The sequence below is a fragment of the Micropterus dolomieu genome, linkage group LG21 (assembly GCF_021292245.1).
Source record: "Micropterus dolomieu isolate WLL.071019.BEF.003 ecotype Adirondacks linkage group LG21, ASM2129224v1, whole genome shotgun sequence".
NCBI classification, from domain to species: domain Eukaryota; kingdom Metazoa; phylum Chordata; class Actinopteri; order Centrarchiformes; family Centrarchidae; genus Micropterus; species Micropterus dolomieu.
In genome coordinates, this window is record NC_060170.1 from 6,079,907 (window position 1) to 6,101,068 (window position 21,162).

General features: G+C 41.3%; 1 protein-coding gene across 1 annotated transcript in view; it reads right to left on the bottom strand.

Annotated features, from left to right (window-relative positions):
• Positions 1 to 7,585: 7,585 nt before the first annotated feature.
• npffr1l2 (neuropeptide FF receptor 1 like 2) overlaps positions 7,586 to 21,162 on the bottom strand; it is a 25,145-nt gene continuing 11,568 nt past the window's right edge. The window contains exons 4-6 of the mRNA XM_046036131.1: positions 21,067 to 21,159; positions 11,111 to 11,210; positions 7,586 to 10,173 (exon numbers count right to left, since the gene is read on the bottom strand). Coding sequence (XP_045892087.1) covers positions 9,165 to 10,173; positions 11,111 to 11,210; positions 21,067 to 21,159 — 1,202 coding nt within the window. The 3' untranslated portion in view covers positions 7,586 to 9,164. The remainder of the gene's footprint in view (positions 10,174 to 11,110; positions 11,211 to 21,066; positions 21,160 to 21,162) is intronic.

Consider the following 21,162-nt stretch of genomic DNA (forward strand, 5'->3'; position numbering starts at 1 on the left):
CTCTATTGGGTTGAGATCTGGTGACTGTGGGGGCCATTTTAGTACAGTGAACTCATTGTCATGTTCAAGAAACCAATTTGAAATGATTCGAGCTTTGTGACATGGTGCATTATCCTGCTGGAAGTAGCCATCAGAGGATGGGTACATGGTGGCCATAAAGGGATGGACATGGTCAGAAACAATGCTCAGGTAGGCCGTGGCATTTAAACGATGCCCAATTGGCACTAAGGGGCCTAAAGTGTGCCAAGAAAACATCCCCCACACCATTACACCACCACCACCAGCCTGCACAGTGGTAACAAGGCATGATGGATCCATGTTCTCATTCTGTTTACGCCAAATTCTGACTCTACCATCTGAATGTCTCAACAGAAATCGAGGCTCATCAGACCAGGCAACATTTTTCCAGTCTTCAACTGTCCAATTTTGGTGAGCTCTTGCAAATTGTAGCCTCTTTTTCCTATTTGTAGTGGAGATGAGTGGTGCCCTGTGGGGTCTTCTGCTGTTGTAGCCCATCCGCCTCAAGGTTGTGCGTGTTGTGGCTTCACAAATGCTTTGCTGCATACCTCGGTTGTAACGAGTGGTTATTTCAGTCAAAGTTGCTCTTCTATCAGCTTGAATCGGTCGGCCCATTCTCCTCTGACCTCTAGCATCAACAAGGCATTTTTGCCCACAGGACTGCCGCATATTGGATGTTTTTCCCTTTTCACACCATTCTTTGTAAACCCTAGAAATGGTTGTGCGTGAAAATCCCAGTAACTGAGCAGATTGTGAAATACTCAGACCGGCCCATCTGGCACCAACAACCATGCCACGCTCAAAATTGCTTAGATCACCTTTCTTTCCCATTCTGACATTCAGTTTGGAGTTCAGGAGATTGTCTTGACCAGGACCACACCCCTAAATGCATTGAAGCAACTGCCATGTGATTGGTTGATTAGATAATTGCATTAATGAGAAATTGAACAGGTGTTCCTAATAATCCTTTAGGTGAGTGTAAGTACCTCATACAGCCCCACTTCCAAAAATCCTAAACTATTCCTTTAAGTACAAGTAGCAATACTCCATTTCATACTCCAAGTAAAAGGCCTGTGTTCAAAACGTAGGTAAAAATACATAAGTAGCAGCAAAATGTACCTCTTCTCATCTTAATATATGATTGTATTCTTTTTTTCCACAGCCAATGTATATGTTAAATAACTCGATGTGGTGAGTGGAGAGATAACCGTGTGCAAAGCGAAGTTGTGCAAAAGCACGTGATCTAAGCGTAACACTATTTTCCAAAGGTTGACAGGTCTGTGTATCAATCGCTGAGGAGTTTCTTCTATCAGATGAAGGTCAATTATATCATTTTACGTTGTTTTCCTTTCATTCTATCCATCCATTCATTTTTAAAATAATTTATCTTCATGGTTGCAGGTAACTGGATCCCAACTCAGCACACACTGGGAAAGAGCCAGGGCTCAGCCTAGACAGGTCGCCAGACATCAAAGGGCTTAAATATACTTAGAATGTAAACAAGTCCGCCTGGTGTGAAGCGCTGTCCTACTTTGTCAACCAAGCTCACAGTGAGTACAAAGCTAATATTTGTACCAACCGAAAGATTGCTTTGTTGTGTGTCCAGTCATCAGTGTGAGTAAAGATGATAACAGTACATTTCAGAGTGAGCTCTGATGAGGCTTTGTAAGTGGTGTTACAAAGGACCCACACATATTAGTCACTTTATAGAGTTCACTTTAGTCAGAGGGCAACTAAGGCTGTACAGATAATTTTACTGCCTCCTTATGTAAGCAGTACACATGAACAGAAAGGCTTTTGGGTGAATCATTTATTTATAACCATCATACAAGAAACAGAAAACAGACATACAAAACAACACAGATAATAGACACATGAACAAACACCCCAAAAAGAGAGCATACAGTTTATAATACCTGCCAATGTAGCAGCTAATGGTTAGCTGCTATTTGTGTCACATAACTTATCTTCGCTCCTCAGCAACACCTACAACCAAATGCAGCAGTGTAACCATACCTGTCTTTTACACCTGGTGTGCAAGCATGCATAGTGCAAGGTAGGGCATAGGATGAAGACTATTGCTACCTCACAGAGTGACAATGTAAAATGCTTAACCTGAAATCTAAAGTACGGTGCAATTGTATTTTAAATTTAGGCTTTATCTGTAGACCTAAAGTATCTCTCTGAAATATTCTGACATGCTTATAATTTCTAGCCACGCAAGCGGATCGCAATATCGCTTAGTCTGTAGGTCGATTATTATGGCCAAGACTTTAATACCTCAACAACTACTGGATGTAGCCATGGTGCCCCGAAGATGAATCCTCCTCAAAATGTTTGAAAAGGAGTACAGTGGGACAGAGAGGTTAGGTGGACTGGTTAGAGTGGGACAGAGAGGTCAGGTGGACTGGTTAGAGTGGGACAGAGAGGTTAGGTGGACTAGGAATTCTAACCTAGAGCTGATTGCAGAGGACTTTGCGGTACTCAGTAGACTCAGAATGTCAAACTCACCTTGACAGGTCACTGTGGTAGCGATTTGTCAATCCCAAGGAAGCCACGACCCTAAAGCATACCCTGTTTATTGTCTCTTTCACTCTAATTGGGACCATAATTTACTAAATGAACATCATGCTGTTTTGAAGAAGTCTTGAAACTAGCAACTGAGACCATAAACTCATTAGGAAAGTGTTTACTGAGGTAATAAATCAGCTGAGAAGTAGGGTCATTTTACCATTATTTCTAATGGAACCGGACTTCTTTTTGCAACCATTAGAAAGAACTCAGGTTCAAGGCACTTCCTTAGTGACAGAGTGAGGTGGAACATGTGATGTGCACACCACAGCCTAAATTTCTTTCCATTGATTGTTTTATTTATTAAATCATCCAGGGTCAATGCTTTATTTAGTAGATAATACACTTAGGTGGACAAAATGTCTTCCTCTGCAGGGATACTTCGATTAGATACTGCTCCAAGTTGATGGACTTTAGCCCTGGCTACAGTAAGCTGCAACAGTCACACGTCTCTTTTTAAAGGAAAGACGATGAGTTTTGTTAAAAGACAAAGTGGCTCATTATCTTTCATCACTTGCGACAATAGACAGGAAGACTACATGCTGCTGGTTTGTTTGAGGCTGCAGCTGGACAGAGAAGTACTTTGCCCATATAGATTTCTCATGCGTTTTTTCACAAACATGGCCAAAATCAACATGAATATATATATGAACAAAACATTGACGCTTCAATACAGAAATATCAATAACAGAATTGGCCTTCAAAAAACCCATCAGTCACAGCCTATTACATCAACAGAGATGAATAGAACATTATTACAGTTAATTACACAGCTTGACAAAAGCAATGCACACTCAAGTCAAGGTTTTGCATTGCAAGCAAACATACATTAGTCTGAAACATCTGTTTTACTTCTCCTGAGGTGTCATCAGGGAATTCACTTATTTCACTAAAACAATTAATGTCAAGTGCACTCTTCTGATGTTAGTAATACATTTATATGAATTCAACAGTAATAACAATGACAGCCCACTGTACAGCAAACATCTTTTGTCCATGACGCCTGAGCTGGCATCTTCAAATTTCCAAAGCAAATTGGAATTCTTGGAAAGAGCACATCACTAATCTCAAATGAAAGACATTTGTATGGTTGTATATGTAAACAACACACTTACCTACTAACAATAAATATAAAGTAGTGAGTGTAAACGGCCTCCTTAAGGCTCTGTTAATATACACTAACAATGCTGCACACATTGACAAGGCCACAAGCCGGGAACACATCCAAGTTACACCACACCAATGACTGCTTAGCAATAAAGAAACAAGGATCCCAACTTTTCAACTTTTATATGTGCAAGGATATGCCCTACTTCTATTATCTTATTCTTTTATTTATTTATTTATTTTTGGTTATGGCTTAGTAGTAGATACATCTGCACTTAATTAAATTCTTATTAGCAGTGGTGAAGGATCTAACATTTGATGTGTTTTTTATACCACAGTCATAAACAAAACACCTCAAATCACCTCTAATCTATAAGCAACACAATAACAAAAATGATGTCACAAAAGGTTTAGAGCGTAAAGGTATTACAGGTCATTTACTTTGAGATAACAGCATATCTGAGTTTTGACAATCGGTTGGTATAGAAAGCAACAGTCAGAATGTTTTATTTTGTTAATGAAACTTAATGTTTTGTCTTGGTACTTTTAGTGAGAAATGGCGTTAGAACATTTTATGTCTGCTGTGTGAACAACAGCTACCTGTACTGAAGTATCTACGGAGATATCACTGACGAATGTCAAGCTTACCACCTGTTAGCAGCACTGCGCAGTCAAGACCTGAGGCTGCGCATTGTAACTAATGCGATTGTATGATATTTCCAAAATATAATAAATAACTAAAAAAAAATAAATAAAAAAAATAAGTATAATAAATAACTAAATATAATGTAACGTACAACTCACAAGATAATTTTTTTTTAAAGAGATCAAAAATCAAAGCAGCAGAGGATGAGATATCCTGACTTTCAGTCCCTAGTATGTGTCAAGCTCCAAAAACACTGGATCCTACTCTTCCCATTGTGCAACTGGAAGGTGTCATTCATTAGACCTCCCCTTCCTCTTAAATGCCCACTTCTGTCAATCCTCACACCTTGAATTTATAACGCAGGCTTTCTGTTAAAAGTTAAGTGTTAAAAGTCTAAAGCCCAAGCATGACATCTCTATTTTTATTATGTAAAGCTCCTCGCAAAGCTACAGAAAACATTTTTCACAAGTTGAGAAGAACTCCTCCCAACGAGTAATCTTAACTAATAATAAATTGTAAAATAGATTGATTGCCCCTTTAAAACAAAATTTCCTTAATGGCCAAAAATCCTTGGTTTTCCCGGGAAAAGAGTGATATTCTCTCCAGAAAGTAATAATTTCAGTCAAGCTAGCAGTAAAAACTGTGGCGAGCTGAAGTTTGTGATGCGGCAGCAACAATGATGGCTGCGCCAATATTCAGTTGGGTCTTGGGGAAACTGCATAGAGCTTAGTGGGTAATTTACGGGGAATGGGAGATTACACAGCCAGACTCTGTGCCTGTATCAGAAAGTGAGATTAGAGTGGGAGGCACGTATCTGTCCATCAACATGTTTTCAACCACTGTGGATTTAAAGCAAGTTTTCAAATCATATTTATGAATAATTTACATTAGCACAGTAATTGTGCCGACATTCTGATACTGATTGGTTCAACAATTTGTGTAATTTTCTAAAACTGACAATATGACATTCCACTTCACGCTCTGATTGGCCAGCTGTGCACAGCACGTTTTGAACTTCTCTCTCAAGATCTCTTTTTTTATGCTTTATACTTGGCTCATCACGCCTTCAAGTGTGGACATTACTGCCGTTGGTCAGCAACACTTCACAGGAATGTATTTCTAATTGCAACATTGTTTTTATATATGTTTTTATATTGAAAATTTATATGAAATTTGGGATTGTTAAAATAATAATTAGCTTTTTAATTATGTATTTGTACCACTTGAAGGTTTTAAAATGTCCCATGGTAGTATATTATTTTGATAAGCTAAACACTTCAGGTGGTGTTATTTTATGTGTGAAGTGATGAAGTTGAGGTAGAAGACCAATATTGTATAAATTATTTTATGTGGAGGTAGATTTTAATTACTGTTTGAAGGCACAGCTTTTAGTGACTGCTGGATGTCTTATGTTACGATATCCATCATATGACTTTGCTATAGGCACATAAACTAGTAGAACTGTTGTGCTTTACAGTTACATTGAAGTTACCAACCTACCTGTGTAAAAATAATCTACAGCACATAGTTGTGAGAGTGGGAAAGGAGGCATGGCAGTTGAAATAAGATGTCCCGAATGTCCTATTATTTTGAGTTGTATTTCCTGTTTACACAGGTCAGTTGGGGCCAATCCTGGATGTATAACAATAGCCTTTTTGGCAGATCAAAATTAAGTTCATCACAATGTTATCTAGCCAGATAGATCATCATAAAAAGTCTTGAAAAGTGTTAGCTTGTATTTTCACCTCATAATAGACCTAAATAAACTGTCAACATGGTACCATTAATGTAATTTTAACACTATGATTAATAATGTCATTTTAATAAATTTAACAGTGAGGTCAAAAACCAAACCACCATCATTATACAATACAAACAATTACAATCAATGTTGTAAACGCACATGGTAATACAGTCTGATTTGGTTGTATGGCTTCTACGCTCAGTTTAACAGCATGAACTCAGATCGACATGATAAGTAAGGCCCGGATGAGACAGAACGCATTTTTTGCGGTGAGAGGCAACTTTTTAAAATTGTATTATATTGGCAGTGAGCATTCTGCGCGCCCTGTGCTCCTCGCGTTTTGGGCGCCTGCTGCGCCTTGTGTTTTCGAAGGAGCACTCTGAGCGCACAGAGTTGAAAAAATTAAACTCTGGCAGAAAACGTCATTCACGTTTTTTCCATTGTCCAATTGAATGAATGGACAGACGGGCCCTCAGTTGTGGTGACGGAAGTTTACAGTTGCTTGGATTGTCCGGAGACTGCAACAAACTGTCCCCAAGTCATCCTAAAATAAGCCTTGAACCAACCATCATTAAGGCGCAGCTACTGGACCAACTGGTGGTACTACCAGCATTGTCTCCTCTTTCTGAGGTTCTCCTGTACCCACACAGGTCTCCGTTTCCCTGTCTCCTGCGTGTTTGTACACCTCTCACCCTCAAACAATCCCAGAGCAGGCACCTTCCGTTTGTCTATTTTGTTTGTCTGTTTTTAGCAACAAAAGACACAGACCTGTGATCAAGTTTCTGCTAATGATTACTTAGTTATTACTTAGAGGCAAACCAAAGATTACAGATCGCTGGCATTATAATCTTTGATTAGACTGACAGGACAGCTGATTTGGTGGTTGCTTAGCAACATGAAAAAAAATGCAGCGCACTGCTCTTTTCCAAATTCAACCAAAAAAGGCTTTTTTGTGCGACGCGCGTTTTCGAACCTGCAAAGCGCTTTCTGTCTGATCAGGGTCTAACATGCTGAGAAAATTGTTTAGAAATGAAGGCCTTCCAGAGTCCATTCAAAAAGAGTATGTGAGTGCTGTGGTGGAGACTCCTACAGCTCAAAGCACATGGCAGTGGCCTTTAAATAGACCATGATTGAAGTGCAGTGAAATGTGATGGGTGATGCAAGGCTTTGTCAAGTGACAAAATGCGACCTAAGTCTGGACACTCAGATCAGAATTGATGCGACTTTGACGTCACTCTAGAGCAGATGTTGTCACAGTTCTGCTGTAGACAGAGCCGCAGTGAACGAAAAAGCACCACAAAAAGCCATCAGTAAACATGTGGCTCTCTACCTTGCTCACAAATTCCCTTCCTTACACCTAAAATCCACCGGGCTGCGAGCTCTCTTCTGAGTTATGTGCATGCTACTTGTCCATACGGACACAGTCGAGAGAGAGACAGAGAGAGGGAGGGAGTTGTGGGGCAGTTGCGTTACAGCGCCAGAAATCGTAATGAAAAGAACAGAAGGTTGTGAGCGCTTGTCATAATTCGGGAGAAATGTGACCTGTGAGAGGACAATGAAAAATGGGAGTCTCCCATGAAAATTGGGAGGGTTAGCAAGCAGGCACTAACCTGGGCTAACCAGAGCTAAACTCTGTGGCTCCTTGTTTACTTCTGTACAACAGCGTGCTGCTGCGTGTGACGTCGTGTTGTTCTTCTTTGCATGCGCGTCACTTTCAGGCCGTGGACAGTTCACACTGGAGTCTGATGTGAGCCACATTTAAGCAATAATGTGAACTGTCAAACAAAAAAATTGGATCTGGAAAACAAATTAAGCACGTAGCCTGTCTGAACTGCATCACTTCTGGATTCACATGCTCAGCCAACCGATTTCCTGACATGGAGAGGAGAGCAGTAACCACAGGCTTTGCTTACCTTGGTCATGTACTGTATGTTGGAGTTTGCACTTTGCCCAACATGAAATTGGCACGAAAAGTTCTTAGCCTACCAGTACACATTTGTGAAAGTCATCTGTTGATTGTTGAATGAATGCTAAATTAAGATGATGAATGGTAAACACATGTCTGTATTAAAAGAGCCGGATTCTTTGCCTCCTCTCAGCCTTGCTGCATTTTTTAGACAGGAGAGTTGGGCGATAGTCCTTTTCCGGTGCTTGTAATACATCCATGGGTAAACATACCAGCTAAACATCAGTATGTTAAACATGTTGGCATGCTAACAGTACACATGTGTGTAGCTCATCTGTTGATTAAACTAAAGTGGCAAAAAAATACTAACATATCTAGACCAACTTCTATCAATGGTTAAAAACCAGCTGCTGGAATCTAATGTAAACCGTAATGGATCGCTCATGTCTGCTGTCTGTACAGTTGTAGGGGTGCCAACGTGTTAAGCTGATCTACAGTAAGGGAATATTGTCCAAAAATACAATAACGCCAAGGTCCATGCTGCCACTTCCAGTGTCTACCATTTGATAGTCTATTACCTATTCGACCATTATACCAAGATCGCACAGACACACACACACTGAAAGAGAGAGGCAGGGGCAGTGAGAGTGCGTCGCTCTCAAATGACTGAATAGTAAGTAAACGTAGGTAAGTACGTAGCTCGGGGTCGAGACCGCTCTGCTGATGGAGGATCGTAGTGAGATGATGTTGAAACACCACACACTACCCTAACACTGTTAGGCAGCAACCTGAGCATCCAGCCCATCTCACAGCGATGTAGCCGAACTGAAAGTGCCACACACGCGCCCTGGTAGCGATGTGCCGGTAAAAACAAAAGGAAAATGTATTATTTAAGACAAGACGATAGTCACATGAACTATTCACTTCCTTATAATTTAATGACCAATCGAAAACTATGACCCATCTCTGGTGGTGTCATCTTTTCTGTCCTTGGTTGGCTGAGCATGAGTAATGTAAATATTTATGTTTTAGATGAGGCACTGCCTAGATCTTTGCAATGTGTAACCACCATTCCAAATAGTAACCACAGTGCACTTGCAGCATTAGATAATTGATAACTGTCTCTTCCGTGGGACTTTGTCTGGTTCATTTCTGAGTAGCATTGTGAATGCTCAGTTATCCCACGCCTGATATACTGATGCTGCCAGTGATCTAACCCTCTCTGATACCTCATCATTACTGCCTTTCTTCTGTACAGCTCTCATTTCTATCCCTCGATCTGAAAGACTTCTCTCTGAGTGAACCGTCTCACACGCCACCCTCACACTCCTATTCACCTCTGCTGTGACAGTCAACTTGTTGTCGTTATGGACTCGATTTCTCAGCCCCAAGAGAAGGTGGCTCTGATTTCCAGTGGCATCTCTGAACTCAGTAACTCCACAAGGTGCTTCCACAGACCTTTCCTTCCTGCCCAACCTGGCTAACCTCCTCCACAGCTGGCACTGCCTGAGGCAGCAGAAGGGCCTGGACTTGCACACCGCCTGGAAGCCCCTCTTAAAATTCTCATTGTAGTAGCCATAGATGATGGGATTGATGCTGGAGTTCGAGAAAGCCAGCCAGTGGGCAAAGGGGAAGATGTAGCTAGTCAGAAGGTCCAGCTGGTCCCTGTCCAAGCCTGCATAGTCTGTCATCATCATGAGGGTCCAGAGTGGCAACCAGGACAGCATGAAAAGCAAAGCCACCAAGATGAGCATCTTAATCACCTTGATCTTTTTCTGGGATATCATTGGCTGACCAGCCCTTCTACCTCCAACCTGGACTGTTGCGTTGGCCAGCTGTGGCTCTCTGTTTCTAACCACAGAGGAACACAGTTTGACCCCGATGCTTCCATACATCAGTGTGATGACGGTCAGGGGCACCAGGTAGATGTGAGCAAACAGAACCGCAGTGTAGACCTTTCTCATCTGAGGGTTGGCAAAGTTTTCGTAGCAGGTGTACAGGGGGAATGTGTGGTTAAAGTCATCGTCGCACACCATGTAGTGGAAAGGTACTTTCTCCACAGTCAGTGCCATAGCAGCAGGACACATAATCACCACTGCTAGCACCCAGATTAACAGGATGGCTGCCTTGGCAACAAGTACAGTCGGCTTGGGTTGTAGAGGGTACACTATACAGCGAAACCTGTAGTAGATAAGTAAGGAAGGAAGAGCATTGCCACTAATTACTTATACGAGTAGACAAACACCAACCATGAACAAAAGAATTTAGATTATAACTTGAGCCTTAACTAAGGATAATCAATACACATTACTAATTAATCTTCCACTTATTTTTTTACCTTAATTCAGTCTTTAAATCATGATGAATTCCCATCTCAAATTAACATACTCATAACATATTAACATAATTTAAAATTTTCTTTGGCCAGTAATCAAAAGGGTTCAAAGTAAAGGAACCAAATACTTTATATGTAACAAGCTATAAACCCCAAATGTTTGGTTTGAGTCATGTTAGCTGTGTGGCAATGTTGGCATGAAATATCTCAGCAACCATCTGATGCATTGACATGACATTTTGTACTGACATTCATGGTCCCCAGAGGATGAATTCTACTGACTTTGGTGATCTCTTGACATTTCTTTAGGGTGACCATGTTTGATGGATGGCCATTTGGTACAGATCCATGGTCCCCATGGAGAAACACTAATGTGCATGTGCAGTGAGCCTCAAAATTCAGAAGCCAGCCTAGAAGCTGGAAAGCATTTTTGGCTTATGTGCTTAGTGCATTTTTTAGTCAAGAGAGTTGGGTGCCAGATAAATCCGGTATCCAGTGCTTGTAGTACATCCAAAGGTAAACATACCAGCTAAACATCAGTATGTTAAACATTTTGCCATGCTGATGTTAGCATTAAGCTCAGAGCACCGCTCTGCCTAAATATAGCTTCACAGAGCTGCTAGCATGGCTTAGACTCTTATTCTTGCTACTTTATGAATGACTTCAATGAGCAATCAAACTAGTCATCCATTACTTTTTTGTCAGTTGAATAATTTATTTATTGTGTCATAGTTTTTGCACTAATTTTAACTGATTAGGTATCACACCTCAGGATATACTAACCTTTCAACAGCAATGGCCACCAGGGTAAAGACTGAAGCGGAAACAGACACCCCCTGCACAAATCCGCTCATCTTGCACACTGTGTTGGAAAAGGGCCAACCTGTTGAAAAAATGACACGCTCATTAGCGTAGTGTAGCTGGTGCTTGGAACTCAGTGAAAACAGTGACATAATTGTCACTGAGGATTTTTAGAAATCCTTAACAGTAGTTTATAATTAAGGCAGTTCAAGATATTGTTAAACCTATGTTTTAAATGGATAAAGACAGGGTTAGACTTAAAAATGGGTGAAATTCAGATTACATTAGGGTTTAGAATTAGATTGTGAAGTGGCACTTTACACCTTGCTTTTCCCCACATGTTCATTGTTGTATCATTCCTGCCACAGCTGAAATTGATGCTTCATGGAGATGGAACACCCCTGACACAATGAGTATATCTAATTCATTTTCAGGCAAATTGCTTGAATAACACATTATGGGACAGTAGCAGAGGAGCAGCACAGAGAGAAACACTGACAGCAGTAAACATTGACCTCAAGGTGGTGGTTGCAGTGCAACAAGCAAACATCTTTTTATCAAAAAATACAGTCCCTTCTTAGTTCCACCATACGTTATTATCCAAATAAAGCCTGATGTATTGACTATCTCAAGATCATTACTGATTACAACAGCAATCTAAAAACTGTTTAAAAGTTAAAGTTAAAAACAAGTCTACAAGAAACTGGACAGATGAATAAAACACTGTCCAGTAAAAAAAGTAAAAAAAACAAAAACAAACAGTGTACACATTTGTCAAAAGTCAGAACACATGATGGCACTTTATCTCAAGAAGAACAAAGTAGAAGTAAAGTAATGCTGACAAAGCCAAAACACATAGGAAATATTGCCATTTAACACACGTGAAACATTTCATACTTTTCTTTAAATCCTGCAGTTAACTACTGAAATTGTAGATTTTTTATATATATATAAAAATTGTCTGTCAAACAAACAGTTATGTTAGATATTAGGTTCATATTGCTCTTTACTGCTACAATAAATACCAAGCCAACATTTTATAGAAACAGTCTGAGTCCTTGCAGGAGAGAAGGCTGGATTTCGAAAGACTTGTTCAAGATGAGACCTCGTAGTTTTTAGCAATTCATTGAAGGAAAAAATAAATATGGCTTTTGTTAATTATCCTGTAAACCAGGCTTCTGACCAGAACTTCCCTGCTTTGTTACAGTGTGTACCTCAGTGGTCTGGGAGGTTGCTAAGGTCTTCTCACTTCTCAGGACCCGCTAATTAGGGGTCCAAGCCCGAGTGGGCTGGGAACCCGCGAATGCAAGGCATTGCGGTTCCCAGTACCAGCGGAGCTGGGAACCCTATTGTTTTTGTTCTCGTTTTTTTTTTTTTTTATTCTTCCGTGCATAAAACTCATACTGCGGCCTAGACAGTAACTGCTAGGGACGCAAAACTCCTAGGGTAGGTCCAGTTCACTGCACGTAACTCAGGCGCAAAAATCCACACACTTCTACCTCAGGGGGCGCTATAAGCAAGGTCAATGCGTTTGGCCTACGAAGGCGAATATCAAAAACCTTATATCCATGCGTTCGGGGGATCGAGCTGAATCTCGTGGTATAGGCCCCGCCCATTTCCGCATAGACTTTTTTTTCGCTACATCACAAAAACTGAAAAACCTATTTTAATTAACTCCTCCGAAGACGCAAGTCCGATCGACACCAAACTTGGCACGGATAATCTCTGGAACAAGCTGATGAAAGTTTGTAGAGGAAATTTTGATCCAACAAAAAATGTCGCAATTATGTGCTAGCAAATGTTTGCGAAAAATGCTACTAACAGGACATGTCATATCTTCGCTTTGGAATGGCCGATCGACACCAAACTACACGCCCATACATCGCATGTTCATAAACCTTATGTCTACGTGTTTCGGGGATGCTGCCGATGGTATAGGACACGCCTCTGTGCGATAACGTTTTCGTTTCGCTAAATCACAAAAACTGTAAAACCTATTTTAATTAACTCCTCCGAAGCTGCAAGTCCGATTGACACGAAACTTGGCACGGACCATCTCTGGACCAAGCCAAAGAAAGTTTGTAGAGGGAATCTTGATCAGACAAAAAATGTCCCAATTACAAGCTAACAAATATTTGCGAAAATGCTAAAAACAGGAACTATAACATATCTCTGGTTTGGAAAGGCCGATCAACACAAAACTTGACGACCTTATGTGACATGCCCCCCTGAGGGGCTGTGCAAAATTTAGTACAGTTAGCCCCTAGCTGGCACTATTGGAAAAAAAAATCCCATCGACTTACATGCATTTTATATCTCCACAACCACAACTCCGATTAATACCAAATTTGGGTCAACGGTTCCATGGGGCCCTGATCACACCTGAAAATGTTGGTGCAATTTGGCTAAAAGGTGGTGCTATAATCGAAGCTCAAATACCGTCAGACAATCCCATTCATTTCAATGGGATTTTCAACCAAAGGACATTTTGCCTTATAACTACGCGCCACTACATGGCACATTCATAAACCTTATGTTTACGTGTTTGGGGGAATGCTGCCGATTCCTATGGTATAGCACACGCCTCTGTGCGATGACGTTTTCATTTTGCTAAATCGCAAAAAATGGAAAACCTATAATTAATTAATTAATTAATTAATTAATTAACTCCTCCGAAGACAAATCCGATCGGCACAAAACTTGGCACGGACCATCTCCGGACCAAGCCGATAAGTTTGTAGAGGGAATTTTGATCCACCAAAAAACAGCCGAATTATATGCTAATACATTTTTGCGCAAACGCTAAAAACAGGGTGTCATGTCAGATCTTACCTTTTCAATGGCCAATCTACACCAAACTCGGGGAACTTATCTGGCACGCCCTCCCGAGGGGCTGTGTCAAATGTGGCGTCAATCGGCCTCTAGGTGGCGCTATTAATTGGAAATCAAATAACACTCCCATAGACATACATTTTGTATCTCCATAACGGCAAGCCCCTTTCATTTATAACTCTAGTCGTTTATTCTCCACGGGCCTCCCGAGCCCAGCGGGGCGCCCGGGCCGACTCGCGGGGCGCGGTGGGGCCAGGGGGGACGGCTGGCGCCGGGAAGCTTGGACCCCACTTACAACTGCATGCAGTTCTAGTCGGAATTTATAATTTCATTCTCTGTAACGTCTGGCACAATGCAATTCATATCTAACTTGCTTAATGTGCTTAAAGGGCATACTTTATCCTTTTTTAATTTTTAGGGATCCAAGCAGGAAAGCCCTATTGTTTTTGTTCTCATTAGTCTTTCTTTCTTGCTGCTAAACTGTTCAGCAAGAACTTCCGGATTAAAACTCACCAAAATTGGCAGGTGGCTTGTAAATTCCACCCAAATACCTCGTAATTAAATTCGCTGCATGGATTCGTACAAAAATTGGTTTGTACGATTTAGGGTCGCTACTCAGTTGATCCATAACATTCGGTAATGATTGCTCAACGTGGCCGTGGCTTATTACGACAAATGTAAACTGCTAAACATTTCTCATTCCAAACGTCTGTGAAAATCACCCGGTCATCCTAGAGAGCTGAATTTTTTTTTAGCACATCCACTCATATGTGACAAACTTTTGCCTCACTTCAAACTATGGTCAACTCAGAAGTCAGTCATTCTATATTTTTCAAAATATGCTAAATCAATCTCCACCAAAATCGACACAGCAGATGTCAAGTATTTTAAAGGGTTTTCAGATTGGTCAAGAGACATTAAAAAAACACCCAAAACCAGCAGAATTATGTGTGACAACAATTTACTCTGCAGGCCACGCCAGCCTGTCAAGCCTGTGCTTCTACCTGCCTGCCCTGCCCGAACCAAGCCCTTACATTCTGTATAAATCTGTTCAAAGATCTCCGCCTGTTCCGGCTAGTGCTGCTGTGGCTAGCCCCACCTACTCCAGTCCAGTCACTGGCTACCAGTGGCCAGCTGCCTGTCACCTGTGCTGCTATTCTGGCGTCGGACTTCAGCCCAGCTGCCCTGTCACCAGTCACCAGCCCAGCAGTCTTGTCTCTGATTTAAGATTGTTTTGTTTGATAGATATCATTAAAAAACAAACACGTTGATTCCCCAGAAAGAACCATGATTTAGAATAAACACAAACAGATATTTTTTTGCAAAAGAACACCTCAGATATGTTGTACAGTTTGATTGGGAATCATATTTAATAGTATTGTAGTACTCGAGACCGGTCTTGGTCTTAAGATCACTTTTTGATGGTCTTTATTTCTCACCTCGGTCTCAACCACATTTGTACTCTGTCTTGTCTCGGTCTCGGGCATTGACCAGTCAGGGCCAGGGACAAAAGATCGCGAAGCGATTGGCCCGCTGCGGACTGTTGGTGATCAATCCCTCTGGCTGGATGAAGTCGGATGCTCCTGATTTTACGCATGGATCCATGATGATGGCGAAATATAGAAATTAATGGCAATAAAGCATGCTGTCAGTATTTTAGAGACCCCCCAAAATATCTCAAATCATGCTTTTAGGGGATCTGATGTCTTATTTAGTGGAGCTAAGCTCCCCCTGGCTCCCCCGTAGTTGGCACCCTGAGAGATCATACCATCAAATTAAAAGCAGACCGTTTGTTATTTCAGATGCTTGTTAGCAAGACTACAATTTTTCAACAAAGCCAAAGTGGCTAGTGGGAGTGACAGCGTTACCCGCCACGGCTGAAATCCACCCACATTTGGCGGGTTGGCGGGTGTTAATGTCAAGCTTTGCTCATAAATAAGGTCAACAGGAGGATGACTTGCATTTAAACTGATGTTTCGATGCCTCAGTCGAGCAAATACAAGTGCACAGTTTCATTTATTGTTACCACATGCCATGCGCCAGCGTGTGGATGTGATGCAGTGACCTGATCTCCTTGGCAACCTCGTTAATTGAGTTGATGGAATCTCTGTGTTTGTAGGACTGCATCACAGCCACTTGAGGGTTGAGAGGCACGAGGTACAGCGGAGACGGCAGGGCTGTGCGCAGTCAGCTTCTGCTCAGCTGCAGCACCACCGACCCAGCTGGAACAAGCAGTCACTAAAAAGAGTTTCTATTTGTTTGTGTAAATAAATGTTTAAACACAACTTAAATTATTTAGTTTAGGCTCTTTTCAAACAAGGGAATACAAATTATGTACCTGGTTCATCCAGTGCGTCTTGCATATCTGTGCCCCCCCCCCTCCATCTCTGTCGCTACTCAGGAAGGCTTCTCATTCCTGCAAGTTGCTCATCAAGGGGTTGAGTGCCTTTTGGCCACCATACAACATCTTCTGTCTTGCTCCCCAACAAGAACCTCAATCTGGGACGTGCATGTGCATTGTGTTACATGTAATACATACCTGCAAAGTAGTTGGTTGTGACAGGTGCTGTTATAAAAGTAGCTTAAGCTAGGTGTTTTAAGGAATAGAGCTGTGCGTAATGAGTGCGAACGAATGTGAGAGAGTGAGCGGCAGAAAGTGACAGTGAAGCAGAGTTAGCAGAGGAAAAGATTAGTAGTAAGTTGTCAGTCTGGCAGTAAATGTACAGTGTAGGTTACAGTATGTCTGTTGCTAAAAGTCTGTTTGTTGCTTCCCCAAATGCTGGAAAAGTAAAGGCTGTGAGCATTAGTTAACATCTCCCCTGCGCTTCAGACTCCCATCTGGAAGCTGAGAAGTAAAGCTAAATTTATAGGAAGTAACGTTAATTAGCTGCATGTCATTACTACCTGATTGTCCAGGGTTGAGAACATCAAGTATAAGCTTAGACTAAGCTGTTGTAAAGCTCTGTACTGTACACATACTCTACATCTTTCACTTTTCAGATGAGTCTGACAAACTGTTAGGAAAAGAAAGGATGGTGACCATGGAGGAGCTGAGGTTACTAAAGCAAATTAGGGATGTAGACTAGTCCTTTTAAGCCAATGTACAAAGATGAAATTTTTGTACACAGATATGGTCCAAAACGATGTGAAATTGGAATGCCTTTCGCCCTTGCCTGTATCCTTTCTCATTTCAAATGACAACACAACTTGCCATCTTGTGACGGGAGTCTGAATTCATTGTGGCGTTCACACTATGTGACTGATCGGTGACAGGGGGTCACACTACACGAGCTGACAGCGGCTGTGTCACCCGACGCTGGCCTTCAAACCACATGTTAAGAAAACACGTGAAATGTGGCGAACCTACACACGAAACAGCTGTTTGTTATTATAAAGATAGCAATTATAAAGACAAAGAATATGGGTGAAAGAATGGATTAGCACATGCAGGTAGCAGGGATTGTCTGAGCTACAGAGGAAAAAAACAAAATACATACGAGTAAAAACTGTTTTGCAGTGAAAAGTAGCTGCCTGCTCTGCCAGCTGCCTGCTCTCATTGGCTGGATGTGGATGTCAAGTCGGTTGATTCTTCCTGATATTTGGCATGCTAGATATCTGGCAGACATGGGCAATGTGTCAGAAATGTTTCGGGGAGCCGTTTTGACACGTCCCCTGATCAAAGCCCAACGGTCACAGAGCTCGCCGACGGGCAAATTGGGCTTAAAATCGTGTAGTTTTAACTAGGCTTAATTTGTGCCTCCTTAATCCTCCATCCTCGAGCCTGTGACCTGGAAATTGCCGCCATCTTGAAGGACATCTCAATTCCTACAATGCACTTCGAGGGGCAAAGGATCAAGGATCGAAGAGGCTTTCTGGAGGAGCTATAAGCAAGGATCCACCGATGTATCCTTTGAGGAGGTCTTTTCGGCAGCTGTGTCATGCAGCTGGACTATACAAACAACCCATGGCCAAAGCAGGACTCCACAGTGTTCCTGTTGTATTCGTTACTTGTATTAGTTATTTAAAACGATCAAATGCGCAATCAAACTCTCTGCCCTTCACTGTTATAAAGCGCTTTTCTAACCACATTCCTTAATGACATGTGATATGCATGTGATGTGTGGATGGGCAGTCAGGATCGTAAAAAGGAACACTGAATAGCACTGGGTGAATTAGCGTTTCCCCATTAGGAGAGATGACGTGTTTGGGTTGTGAAAATCATTTGTTAGGAGTGTGGTTTTGTGTTCATGTCTTTCCTGTTTTAGTCTGTTTTTGGACTGTTTTTAGTATGTTTCTCTGTGTAGCCTTGTTTATTATTTTATTCATTCACATGTTCTAGTTTACTTAGTATCTGGTCTCATGGGTTTGGTTTGGGGTTCTGTGTTTCTATAAGCTTCATGTTTTGGGTTTTGTAGCTAAGTTTAGTTTTTTGTTCATTCGCATGTTTAAGTTTTCTTAGTATCTGTCTTGTCTCTTATCTCTTATGTGTACTTCTGTGTTTTATTATTTTGGGCTGTGTCTTAGTCCTTAGTCTTTTCTCCATGTAGTCCTGTCTCCTGTTTGGTCCTGTCCCTGCTCTGATTTTGCAGTCTCTCCATGTTTGTTTCCTCTTATTTTGTAATCTTCTCTGCCTGGTGTTCTTGTCTAGCTTTGCTCCCGTTGTTAGTTTAGTGTATTTCTGTCTTGATTATTAGTTTGTTACCACTGCCTTTGTTTCTGTACTTTTGTTTATGGATCTGTGTCTGCTTGTGTTTGTAGTCATTTCGGTTTATTCTTTATTCTGTCCTGTATTAGTTTCCTGCCTGGTTACCTTGCTGTTTCACTCTGTCTCGTTTCACTGTGTGTCTGCTGTGCCTAATTAGCTGCTCATGTCATTCACCTGTTTTGTGTTCCCACCCTGCTCGTTTGCCTGAGTATTTCAATGCCTGTGTTCTGGTCAGTCTTTATTGGTTCATTGTTGCATGTATCCTGTGTTGCTCTGTTACTTTAGTTTGTTCTTGACTCTTGTTCCCGCAGAACCTCGCCTTTGTTTTTTGGACCTCTGGCCATAACTTTTTTGTTTGTTTATACTCTTTAGACCTTTGGCTGTTTGTTGGCCACCTTCCTTCTTCAGTGCCTGGAGTCCAGCAAATGTTACATTGTACACATGTAAACATTGTAAAATGTTGCTGTGTATAGAACTCTCTCTCTCTCCCCCCCCCACTGCTTCCCTCCCCCATCACTACTGTGCTCGTGGACCTATGCGACCTGTTGGTGAATGGCTGGAACAATGTTGCGTGGCAAGATCCACATCACTTTTTGTTTTCCTTTTACAGGCTATATAGGAGCACACACACACAACATGAGGCTATATTCACTAAATAGATCAAAAACTGTATTTGATTACAATCACTTACTATCCCTTTAATGGAGCAGTGGCTGAAAAGACACAAATGGTTTCAGAGCTATAACACCCTACCACAGGTGTAAGCAATCATCCAGTGCAATCAATCTGAACCACAGGAAGCCTGACATAGCAGGAACACAGCGCTGCGCTTCATTAGTCAGCACTGTCGCCCACAGTTCAGCTGAACCGATGGGAGTCACACTCAAAAATAAACACATTGCAGCAAGGCCATGAACAGTGTTGGGAAACTTAAATTTGGAAATGACATCTTTACTTATTACTCATTTAAAAAGTACATTACTAATTAACAATAGAACATATTTCTGTAACTCATTAAAGATACCTTCCTTTAACTTCAATGCTGCCACACCAACAATCACATATTCTGATTTCAATGCATTTGTTATTTCTGGTAGCTGTAGACAACATGTAAATATGGCAACTTTATGCTTCATACTGCTTTGAGGATATTTACACATCCGTAATACCAGACTATAGTAATAGAATCTCATTAAATCAATCAGCTTATGAAACGGTAAAAGGTAGACTATTCTCTAACAGTTTTATGGCCAGGTCCAGGTGTGGTAGATGAAAATTGTCTGGAAATGATATTGTGCAGTAATCAATGTACTTACATACCCATACATTCACTCAACTTTTAATTCATTTCTGGATAACATGGTTTGGACAGCACAGTGAGTACAGATTTCACCCATGAGTCTTTGACACATTTTCCAGCATTGCAATGGAAAGTATCCAGGCCATACTTACTGAGGTGGACTGATCTTCCGCTACTTTATGAACCATCTATACCTCTCAGGTCGTCTGGGACAGGTCTGCTTTCTGTCCCCAGGTTAAAGACATGGAGAAGCAGCATCTGGAACAAACTCCCAGGTGTGCTGAAACTGTCTTCTTTTAAATCAAGCGTAAAAACCTTTACCGCTGCCTTTTAATAAATCTAATTTTATTAAAATCAGATATTCCTTGCTTTTGAAACTCAATTGGTTTCTCCTCTCTCATAAGTAGTCAGACCAACTCTTACTTAACATGGCCGAAAAGACACTCAGTATAGTTCCCGGCTCTCTGGATTTTAATGCAGCGGGACTGTGTATTTTCCATCAACTTAACATAAACCACAGTGCCCATGCTGATTGTAATGAAGAACCCACATTAACTGAATGGAATAAACAAATATAATTATAGTCAGATCTCCTTGTGCCGTAATGATGGGGCAGTGATGCTTTCACACAGCATGCAATTTTTCGTCTTCCTTCTTGTGGCAGCTGCATCTGTGTTGCTTTTAGCCTGGATTATCTGTATAGCTTCTTTTTATATATTATGGTTTGCTGCAGTAGACTTGTCCATTTTTGCGATTGGTCATCTGCTACAAACACTTGCCCTTTTATGGATGCTGATGGCTGGATTTGGAAACCCTGGGTTCACTTACAGAGTTGATAACCACCATCATGTGACGGCTTACCGTTATCACCATTGTTAAGGTTAGTGAAGCCAGATAACAAAAATATTTCCTGGGTATGTTGAACCTGCTTTAATCTAGGCCCCAAGACACAAGAGGGGTAAAGAAGGGTTTACCAAAACAAAACAGGAAATCACAACACTCCATGACAGTTGTGTCTAGGATTACTTAGCCCTGACTTTACTGCCACACAATCGTGAGTGTAAATATGGCATAGATGAGGACTTATGACAGGGTATTTACCAGTGATTAGGTTGTCCACCAGCGTTGTAGGGATGCAGAAGATGCCCACCAACAGGTCGCTGATTGCCAGGTTGAAGATAAAGAGGTTGGTGACTG